This window comes from Jatropha curcas, chromosome 6 (assembly GCF_041381405.1).
Source record: "Jatropha curcas cultivar XTBG-Jc1 chromosome 6, XTBG_Jcur_1.0, whole genome shotgun sequence".
Lineage (NCBI taxonomy): Eukaryota > Viridiplantae > Streptophyta > Magnoliopsida > Malpighiales > Euphorbiaceae > Jatropha > Jatropha curcas.
Window position 1 is genome coordinate 10,394,118 of NC_143156.1, and position 12,418 is coordinate 10,406,535.

At 25.9% G+C, this 12,418-nt stretch overlaps 1 protein-coding gene across 1 annotated transcript; it reads right to left on the reverse strand.

The window, feature by feature from the left end:
- Positions 1 to 3,209: 3,209 nt before the first annotated feature.
- Positions 3,210 to 4,455, reverse strand: LOC105645331 (2-hydroxyisoflavanone dehydratase). Its single transcript, XM_012230908.4, has one exon. The coding sequence runs from the start codon at positions 4,369 to 4,371 to the stop codon at positions 3,460 to 3,462; it is 912 nt and encodes a 303-aa protein (XP_012086298.1). The 5' UTR covers positions 4,372 to 4,455; the 3' UTR covers positions 3,210 to 3,459.
- Positions 4,456 to 12,418: the final 7,963 nt, after the last annotated feature.

Sequence of the window (12,418 nt, forward strand, 5' to 3'; positions counted from 1 at the left end):
GCAAACCGGTGGTTCCACAAACCGGTCGGAATCGGATGGAACCGCCGGTTCTCCAGCCGGTTAGAACCGGCGGTTCTAGCCGTTAGAAAATGTAAGATTTATTTTTTTTTTTTAAATTTCGTTGTGAAATCTCTTCAGGTGAGTAAGAACTACCTGGGCTTTAATTCCTCTAAACCCCAAGAGGATACGTAGGCAACTTAATTTTTTTTAAAAAAAAAAAATTAAGTTCAAGCCCTTTTTTTTTAAATTATGTTCAAACTTTGTTAAACAAAAAATAAATTCAGTTGAAGACTTTTTTTTAAAAAAATAATTAAGTTCAAGTCTTTAAAAAAATAAATTTAATTGAAGCATTTTTTTTTAATTTTTTAGGTGTATTTTTTTTTAGAAATAACTTTCACAAATTTTTTGAATTTTGAAAACTGGTCTTCAAAATTTAAAATTTAAAATTATATTTTGAAATTTAAAATTATGCGATTTGCTGGAAAACTAATCGGAACCGTCGGTTTTGAAACCGTTAAGGAACCGGAACCGTTCGGTTCCAAACAGGAACCGGAACCGAAAATTTTCGGTTTGGTTTCGGTTCCAAATTTTTTGGAACCGGAACCGTGGCCACCCTTATTTGAAAGTGTCATCTAAATGGCAAAAAAAAAAAAAATCAAAAATTACTACTATCAATTTTAGGAACGAAAAGAGTACTATTTATGGGGATTTTATACCCATTATTGTTTGTTAGAGTAATTCATGTTTGTAATTAACCTGCATTTATGTTAAAACTAAAAATTATTCCCACCGACCCATAATTTTTATTCTACTTTCTTTTCATCTATCCTAAATTGTTGTCCTGTTTTCTTTTTTATAAATGAATAATATTTTAAATTTACTATTTAACCTTTATTTAAAGTTTACTATATAATTAAAGTACCATATATCATTAATTATATCATGATATAAACAAAATTAACATATCAACCTTTAATCTTCTAATAAAAGTTTTATTTAATTAAATATTTGGTTAATTTCAAAAATAATTTAATATGGGTCATTTAATTTTTATGGATATGAACATAAGGGCATATTAGAAAAAACAAACAAAAAAAAATTTTATTTTAACTAGAATAACTAACTTTTCTTAATATGTGTGTAAGTTAAACTAGGACGAAATAACGTCGTCTAAAAAAAAGGTCCTTCAAGGTCTACTCTTCTTAACAAGGTCGTCTCTCCCTTTCTCTCAAATCCTAGAAGCGCTCTTTTTTTTTTTCCACGGACGGCCACCGGTGAGCTCTCACCAATGCTCACCCCTTTTCCTTTTTTGTTTGTTTTTTCAAATAATTCTCAGATCTATAAATCTGAGTTATTGTTCCCCAATATTGAGATTTATTGTTACCCATATATTGAGATTTATTGTTACCCATATCTTCGGGATTTTTGTTCTCAAATCTAGTTTTGAATTATTGTTATCACCATTATAATGATTTTGTCTAGAGTATTTTGTTATATGGACAGTTATGCAGAAAGAAGTGCAGATCTTCTCTAATAGAAGGAAGAAATTTGAAGGTAATTAGATTGAATTTATAAAAAGATCATGGAGTCTAATAGTGGCCATGAATAACCATCAACTGGAGCAAGAGATCGCCTATAGCATAAGTGTTATGCTCTATCAACTCAATTAGATACTTCAAATCAAGATAGTATTTTTTTTTTTTTGTATAGATTGTTTATTATTAAACCTTCTATACAAAAGTATATAGACATATTGATCTATATCCTATATCTGAATACAGTTTCTTTTTAATAAAATTTTTAGTTTGATTTCTTCTCAAAAAGAAATTAGGACGAAATATATGCGATGGAGGGAGTTACAATAATGAAGCATTACCAATTATATAGTCAACATTAATGTGCATGTTCTTGAATCCTCCCCCTAAAGTTAATTCAGCATTAAAATTCCGGAAAATTACTTACTTCTGTTATATTGGATTTAATCATATACTAAATATATGTAAGTCTAATTCAAAATTCCATGTGTATAAGCCTCTATAATAATACCATAATTATCGATGCTTCTTCTAGTGCTATGGAACTGCTCATATACCAAATCAATATGTAACTATTTTTTTCTCTGTAAATGGCGAAAAATACTTCTATTTTTTTCAATTTTTACTTCAGACAGCTATATAAATAGTTAACCATTAATAATTAATATTATGCAGATCATCAGAACCATTAGTTTCAGTTAGAAAAAGATGGAACTAAAACCAAACTGCTTTTTAGGTGGTTTCTAAGATAATTTTGATACTGGTTTCGGTTTTGTTTCGGTTTTGTTCCGGTTTTGAATAAAAAATAAATAATTTATTTTGAGCTTTTAAAATTCTTTTTTAGATTTTTAGCTTGAATAAATAATAACAATAATAATAATTATTATTGAAAAAACTAAACCAATTTAATGAAAAATATTAAAATTTATTTTAAAAAATTATAGTGAAACAAAAAACAAATTAGAATTTTTTTTTTATATACTTACACGAAGTGTCTAGGTTCGTGTCCGTTTTAACCTTCCACAGTAAACCTGACTAATTCTTGCTCTCTCTCGAAGGCAAAAGGGCTAGTCCGAGAGGGGTTTGCATTGCGAATGATAGAACTATGACCTAAGTTATGGTGATCAACCTTGCGAGTATTCTTTACTACTAAGTTAAAAATTAAAAATTTCTTTAAGAATATATTTTTTACGGTTTCAAACTGGAATCATCAATTTTAAACTAAAACAACTTGTTTTGGTTTCAAAAAATAAAAGAGTTGGAACTGAACTTTAAATATACGATGTTACGGTTTAGAATTAAGAACTATTGACTATAATTTAGTGCTTATTTTGACATGTTCGGTTTCAATTCAATTTCAATTTAAAATCAAACTGCGATCATTTTTAGGTAATATCTAACAGCTAACCGTTAAAAAACAACCAATGAAAAGTTATAGTTAAATGATAACAAGTTCTCTCTCTCCAATTTCATGTAACTTAAATTAATTTCTATACCACTTGTCACTAAAAATAAAATTGATAAATTTACAAAAACTACTCCATTCAAAAGATTTTCTTAATTTCCATATTAAAATAAACCCGAATAATGATCATAAGATTGAAAGAGAATTTTATTTTCATGAATACAATAAAATTCCCCTTTCATCTAAAACAAATTCAAACAGTCAATCCATTCCAAACTAATAAATATTTTCTTTTTCTCCTCTTGATATAGAGGAAATACATTTATTGCTTATAGGAAAAGCAATTGTGAATAACATTTTTGTTGCCACAAAAAATAGAGATATCCCATTAACCAAAAGCCAAAATTGGAGATATTCCACTTAATAATTTCCCATCCCAAAGACAAAAACAAAACAAAACAAATTTCAACTTCAAAATTAATATTATCTTTTTTTCTCAAAAAAGAAAAATCAAAAACTTTAATCTTGTTTAATGAAATCAACCATTCTCTTCATAAGAATCTCAATATTCTTACTCTTAGGATTGAAGAAATGGAAGCAGTGTTCTTCCTCTTTAGTCTCATAAAACTCCACAGTGCCACCCCATTCACATTTCTTCATTGTTTCGTAATAATCTTCCCCTCTACTCTTTAAAAAATCTTTCTCCGCCACACAAACCAACACTTTATCACACTTCAGTTTCATCAAATTCGGATCCGATTTCGGGTTCAGTTTCGGGTCATCCTCTGTACCAGAACTTGTTGGGCACATATATTGGTAAAATTTATCTGGCTCTTTACACCCAAAATATGGATGCACTATAAGTAATCTAGTTATTTTCACTCCAGCCAATCCTGTAGCACCAGCTTGGACGGCGATGTAGTGGGCAAGATTTGCTCCGGCACTCTCACCCGCCAAAATCACCCGATCAAGATCCGCATGTTCATTTATCCATGGCTCGGGGCCTTTCCCATTAGAGTGGCTGGCGACCCATTGAAACCCCGCCCATGAATCATCATATGCAATAGGTAATTTGTGCTCAGGAGCAAGTCTATATTCAACGGACATACATATGACATTGGCTTGTGAAGTTAAAGCAGAGAGAAAGCTTTTGAATGGAGTACTAAGAGCTGACCCGACGCAAAACCCACCACCATGATAGTGGACGAGGAGGGGAAGTTTTCGGGTGGGGTCAGCAATTTTTGGGAGGAAAATACGGGCCTTTACGCCAGTTTCTTCAGAGATAACAACATCTTTGGATTCAATACCTGTTTCAGGATCCAGGCATGGAGGAGAAAAATCCGAGTTCATATATCTTTCAATATGGCCATCTTCGAATACCTTGAAGAAGCCTGGAAAATCATGGGTAATGTTAGTGGAGGCAGTAGCCATTGGAACTTGGAAAGAGAGGTTTGGATGTGGTGTGAAGTGGGTTCTTAAAGATATTGGAAAGTGCAAGTTTAGGAGAGAGTAGGGATTCGATTCAAACGTGTGGTGGTCAGTAAGAGACTATTTCTTTGATGAGAGTTTTATTAGAGGTCAGAAATAGTTAATCAACCTATTGATTGCTTACCAACTATTATCAAGATTTTGAACCGAGAATTCAGTTTAGCATTGATTGTGTCAAATATTTCCGTAAGTACATTAACTAACACAACAAACCTTTTAAATAGGTGGGAGATTGAGAAATTGACATGTCCTAATTTCACTACTCCTCCGGTCCGACCTATTATGTGTACTTTTAAGATTGTTTTACAAATTAAGGAAAATGATTAAGAATCTCAAGTTTAACCTAAACAAAAAAACAAAAAAGTTGTAATTGACAAAATTACCATTTTATCTATTCTTTAATTACTTGATGCATATTTAATGTAGATATGGGTAATCCCTAAGTAAATCACATAGCATGAGAACGGTGAACCAACTAAAATGGCTTAGGTCATTTTGTGTTAAAGACAATCCTAATTGATTATAAGCCCAATATTAAACACATAATTAAATTTGATTGGTTAATTCTTAACAATATTGAAATATATATATATATATATATATATATATATATATATATATATCCTAATTCCTAATTAAAATGAACAAAACTTCTCAATTATAATTTAATATATTCATAATATTCAAAATAATATAATTTATAGTATATAAAATTATATCTTATCAACTTACCCTTAATAAAATTTATTGTAAATAAATATATATCAATTTATCCTTAATAGAATATATTGATCATAAATAAATATCATTTATTTATTTATACTAATCAAACATACTCAGAAACTTTAGTAATAAATAATATGATCAATGCAAATTATAAGTTTTTGTGTAATCACTTGGTCTCGTTTAATATAATTAATTATATTTTTACCGTCTGTTTATTATATTCTTATCATATTTATTAAATAAAAAGTATATAAATTTATATATTATTTAAAATAAAAACTATAGTCGCATCTTGCAATAATATAATTGCATATAAAGTTTTATATTTAAATATATTAACCAAAGAATTTATATTTAAATATAAAAATTAAAAATCAATCAAAATTAAATTACCTTTATTTTTTTCAATATGCCATATTGAAAACAATCTATTTAATTGCAATATAAATATGTCATATATTGCAATATTTAATTGCAATATAAATATGCCATATATTGGCTAATTATTATTATTCGTTTAATTATTAAAACAATCTATCGTTCGGTATTTCATCTATAATTCAATTCTTTTTGAATCTCATAATAAGTCTGAGCCTGCGTTAAATAGAAAAACTAATAACCAATCAAAATTAAACACTTTTATTTTTTCGACCAATAGAATCAGTTCATAAATTTAGTAGGGCATATAAACTAACTAGAGAATTTATATTTAAACAGAAAAACTAATAACCAATTAAAATTAAATTACCTTTATTTTTCAACCAATAGATTTAAAATCTTTCAAGATATTTTTGTCAATCCATAAATTTAGTATGGATATTTTAGGGACCAAATGTTCCCCTATTCGCACATTTATATTTATACTAGTCTACTTTATGACGTGCGTTGCACGTTGACTATGTTCATTATATGTTCATTTTTTATATTTGTTTAATTTTTTATTTATATAATATTAAAGTATAAATTCTTATTTAGATTGAGTGGTTAAATTATATTACACTTTATATATACAGCAAATATTTTTTTGATTATATGTCAACGTACTGATTTATACAGTTTTTATTACATATTAGTTGTTTTCATTTTATTTTTTAAGAAAAAACCAAATTGATTTATAAAAATCATCATATGGCTTCTATAATACGTTTTATAATTAATTTACATGTTTTGGTAATAACTTTCACTATAATCTCTTATAGTAAATAAATATACATTAACAATATAATAAAAAGGCAATCTAATAAATCGAATTAATAAATAATAATATTTTTTTATTTTTTTATTTTTTAAGCCAATCAAAATCATGAAAGCATTTTAAAAATTATTCATAATATTATGTTCTTTAATAGAAATAGGATTTGAATTATATAAGATATCAATAAAACTAATTAAATTTGAGATGTTTAAAAATAATAATTTTTTATCTTATTTTTTAGCTAATCAAATTAGAGAGTAATTTGTAATTAAAGAAATTTAACTATACCCTTTTTAATCAAATCTAAATCATCTAGATTTATTTATCTAAACTAAATTCAACAAAATATAAAAATTATCAAATACCTCATTTACATATATTATTTAAAATAATAGTGTTGAAGCTAAATTATAAATTATAATAATAATAATAATAAATTATTAAATTATTATTAATAATTTTTTAATTCATTGAAGGCTTTTATGTGCTAAATAACACTATGGTCGAGAAGATTCGAACTAGAGACCTCCCACTCCTCACATAATTAAGTGAGAAGACTAATAAGATCACCACCTAATTGGCAATTATTATCAATAATAATTTAAATAATAATATAATGAAATAAAATATAATTAGACATAATAAGATAACAATAGTTAAAATTTAAAATTTTGAAATGCTTATTATTTCTATTTATTTATCTATTAAAAAAGTCAAAAAAACATCCAATCAAATTATAGAAATATTATATATATTTTTAGGTTAAAAGTTTTAATTGATTAAAATAAGATTATTTTAGGATATCTTAAATTTTACAAGGACAATATCTGCAATCTCATTATTTTGCCCTGATTTTCACTTTTATATATAGTATAGATTATATTATAATATAATATGTTAGGATTTTATTAATAACTTCAAATCCATATAAATAATACCCGCAGTTACATTACCCGTCTCTTTTAGACCATACATAGAATAAAATTATCATAACTAAAATTTTAAAATAAAGTTCACTAATATATATATATATATATATATATATATAAGAATTTGACTTAGCACTCTCTCCATCAAGCATTCATATTTCTCTTTTGTTACAATTTTTTAATTTCTGCCTTATTTTTAAAAATTTTTTATTGGGTGGTTCTTTTAAATTTTTTATAATAATAATAAATTTTTGAATTTATATATATATATATACCTCCCAATTTCAATGATTATTTCACACTAGTTTTCTTTGCTTTGTTGTTTCTTTGGATTATTTTGCTTCTTCACAATGGTTTTCACCATATTAGCAACTTCAATTGATATATATATCACACTTCTTCTTCTTCAATTAAGTACAATAAGTTGTATGATATAGAGTACATTTAGTAGTAGGTTTTTTCTTTGTCTATGTAATTTTTATGCTTATAAATGAAATGTCATTATTTATTTATTTATTTATTTATTTATTATTATTATTATTATTATTATTATTATTACTTTGTCCTTTCTTTCTTTTATCCATTTTGCGTACTAGAGATTATTATTATTTACATAAATGATTTAAAAGAAAAAAAGAAAATATTAAATTCAATAAATACATTGAAATAACAAAGAGAGCTTATAAGATAACATCTAATAAATTAAAAAATGTACATCTAATAAATGAAAAAAAATACATTTAATAAATTAAAAACAAATACATTTAATAAATTAAAAATAAATTTAGATACCATTTATATGTAAAATGATATTCTTATCCTTTAAATATTATTTTTATTATTTAAATATTAGAAAATTATATCTAGTAATCATATTTTAAAATTAATATTCATTTACAATAATTATTTATATTTATTTTCAATTTTAAATTTTGAACTTTTTTGTTTTTCATTAGAACACTTAAAATACTTTTTTTTTAAGTCTAAAATTTAAACTTATTACTTATTTCAAATAATTATCTAATTTATATTTGAATTTTGAATATTTTTAATTTTATTTTATGTCCATTTATTTATAATGATTATCAATTTGTATACTTATATATCTTCATCACCTTCACACTTGAAGATGATCAAAAAAAAAAACTTGTAAGTGAAATAATTTTATTCATATTTGGTGAAATAAAATATTTGATAAAATAATTTTATTCATCATCACCATCATAGTTGAAAATGGTCAATTTTATTTTCTAGCAAGAATTATATGGTACAAATATCATTTATTATTTAATATTCACTTTATGATTTTAATTTTAAAAAAAATTATAAATGAACTTGGTTTTTCTTTTATTTGCAATTGCAAAAAGATTTGAATAAAAAAAATCACATAATCAATGTCAAAATTATAATAATTTTCTAAAATTGAAAAATGAACAAAATTCATATATATATATTTTAAAAAATAGTCTAATAAAAGTCATAAAAATTTAATTTTATCAATACAAATAACAGTAATTGATAACTCATCTAAATCTATTTTTTAAAAGAAAATAAAATTTCGCACAATGCGCAGGCCTTTACCTAGTTAATATGAATCTTGATGAAACAATGGAACATAAACTTGAAAAATTGACAGACTTTCAAAGTGTCTTGCTAAACAAACTCCTTGAATATTTTGCATATGACATAATTACCAATGAAATAGATGCTTATGACCAAAACAAAAAATTTGAACCACTAACCAATGATGGAATAAGCCCGAGCTACTACTGGCCCAAAAGACAAAAATTATCATTTATTTAATAAATTCTCTTCAAATTACACATTTTGTCTAAAGAGAAACAAGTTAAATGAAAAAAAAAATAAATGGAAAATAAAAATAATACTCCAAATAAAATGTAGAGAGATCACAAGCTACATAAAAGATGGAGATGGAGATAAACCACAAGAAAATAAAAAAAATATAAACAACATAGAATTATGTAATTTATTTGATAAAAAACATAATTGCAAAAGCAAAAAAAAAAAAAAAAAAAAAAAAAAAAAAAAAAAAAAAAAAAAAAAAAAAAAAAAAAAAAAACAAGAGGGAGAGGTTTTCATAAGAGACAAGAATTACATGCTTGATGCTTGTTTTTGGATGGAGAAGAAAAAAGAATTTTAACAAAGAAAAGAAGGGAAAAATAGAGAGCTGCTAGGGTGTTAACAAAAGTAGGAATTTCTTCGATCCATATGAGCTCATCTATGTATGATGATAGAGCCTCTTTAGCAATCAAATGTGCTACCTTATTGGTAACCTATTGAAATGAAGAAAAGAATTGAGCTAAACTCTTTAGCTTTAGCAGTCTGTTTCCAAACTCGAAGATGAGAAAATAATTCTTTGGCAGATGCTTCCCGGTGGAGAGGCAATCAATCTCTAAACAAACATCACGAAAACTTATTTCTATAGATTTTTCCAAGGAAAAATTGTTTGCTTCTATCTCAGCTCTTCAAGAGATAGGCTATAATGCAATCGACGAAGAGCAGTAGCCATGACTTCACCCTTTTCATTTCGAACAATCATTCCCAATCCACAAGCGTCAACCTCCTCAATTGCAGCATCGTTGTTAAGTTTTAGGATACTTGCTATTGGAGGAATCAAATTTTGAGATTCTTTGATCAACTGATGTGGAATTACAGTCCATCAATTTTTTTCTAATCATTCTCAATGTATTTTTGCGAATAATTTCAATTAGTACTCGAAACTATTAATATTTGATCAAAATTTGTGATTTGGATAAAATCCTTTTTCATTTCCAAGAAACTTTAATATGGCGTTAATATTATTTAATATTAACCAATAAAAGAAAAATGTAAATATTTGAGAAATAACTTACCTTTGAAAAATAACTTACCTTTTAAAATATTTTCCTAGGAAAATGTTTTACTTCAAAAATATGTTTCAAATGACTTATTTTCTGTTGTTTGGCTGTAATACCGAAGATTGGTTAAAAATATCTATAAGTTCTCCAGATTTGGCCTTATTGGTTTCTAACTAGGTGTAAATTGCATATGGCATCAAAAAGAGTTTTAGCATTATTGCTATCAGAAACAAAAACCAAGATATGTTCAACTACAGACTTCTTAATAGTCATCATAGTAAGGCGATTAGCTCTTGTCCAGACCTTATGGGCATCCTTTTGCTTGGTAGTACTACTTTCTGTGGGCACAGGAGGCTCAAGCTCATACAAGACAATATCTAGATCTTTTATTCCTAAAACAAGTTTAATATATAATTTCCATTATTTATAGTTGGTTTCAGTTAAAACTTCAAAGCTAACAGATTGGTTGTTGGCAACAAAAGTAACTACTCAAGAGATTGTCTAAACAAGAATAAGAGAAAATAAAAGAATGAGCAGTTTACATTCAAGAATAAGCGTTGAACAATTATAGCTTTATTTTAATGAAAGTCCAGGTTTATGATTATAAAATCTCCTTTGGGTAGATAATATAACATACTAATAGGTCTCTCTAATATTAGAGTAATATATAGAAAACATAGATTCCAAGAAAGAAAATATATCGCCTTTGGGTAGATATATTTTCAATCTATGAATTCTCCATAATATTAAATTTGATTAAATCTTAATTTTTTATAATAATAATAATAATAATTATTATTATTATTATTATATATATATATATATATATATATATATATATATATATATATATATATAGCAATCCTCTTTGGGCAGATTAATATACATAGAAATTAGAAAATTCCGTTTATAAGTCTCTATAAATAACTCACTTTTATGTAGATATTCATTTGAATCTACAAATTTTCTTGCAAGACAATGTTTTATACCCAAAAAAAAATAATTTTTTTATTGAAAAATTCATATCTCCAAGATTTATATATGAGTTGCAAATTGAAAAGGCAAAAATACAACATTTATATTTTGATAATAAAATCAAAACAAATTGAAGAACCAATAATTAAAGAATTTCACAATCAATTCAAAACACCAAGCATTTGGATTATCGATTCAATCACATGTGCAATCCACAAATCAAAATCGAATTTTGATTTATATAAGTAGACTCTAATACTATATGTTAGAATTTAAGTGCCCAAGATACTCATATATAAATTGAAATTACATAAAATAAGAATAACTTACAGGTTATCTTGTTGGCTTTTATTGACACTATCGTATCCCAAAACTAGATTGAACAAAATAGAAACAACAACGCACAACTGTCCATGAAACTCCTATGTGCTTCTTCTCTATGACTACAAACTCCCAATGGATGGATAATAATTTTTTGTGTTTTGATGGTATAGACTAGAGAGAGAGAAAGAGAACATAGCCTACATATATAGTAAACTATTTGGGTCTCCCATCATAACCATAATACGATATATACGATCCTAACCTAGATTATGATTTAACCATATTTAAATCAAATACATTTAACTGGCCCATCAATACTTTTAATGGTTGCTCTTTAATAATAGGCTTTAAATTAGATCTTTTGGATTATAAGGCTTAACCCAAATATTTTATAAAACCAAATAAAACACAATCAATAAGCTCAAATAAATAAGTTTCTAAGGAAAAACTCATCTCTAAAGATTTTTCCAAGCCAAAAATTGTTGCTTTTATCTCAGCTCTTTAACAGTTAAGCTACAATGAAATCAGCAAAGAGCATTAGCCATGACTTTACTATTTTCATTTCTAACAATCATTCCAAATCCACAATCGTCAACCTCCTTAATTGCAACATCAGCGTTAATTTGACGATACTTACCGTTGGTGGAATCAAATTTTGATTTTCTTTGATCAATTGTTGTGGAATTACAATCCATCATGTTTTTTTTAACCGTTCTCGATGTATTTTTGCTACTAATTTCATTTAGTACTAGAAACTGTTAATATTTGATCAAACTTTGTGATTTGGATAAAATCCCTTTTCATTCCCAAGAAACTTTGATCTAGTATTATTAATATTAACCAATAAAAGATAAATGTAAATATTTTGAGAACATAGTAATTTAGTACTTCATGGAGAATAATCCCGACTCCGCAGGCTACATTATTGTTAATGGAAATGAGCAATACCATCATCATCAAATCCTAAATCTCAAAGCCACATG

Bases quoted from the DNA above. Each gene is read 5' to 3' on its own strand.
- LOC105645331 (XM_012230908.4), bottom strand. From the start codon at position 4,371: ATGGCTACTGCCTCCACTAACATTACCCATGATTTTCCAGGCTTCTTC.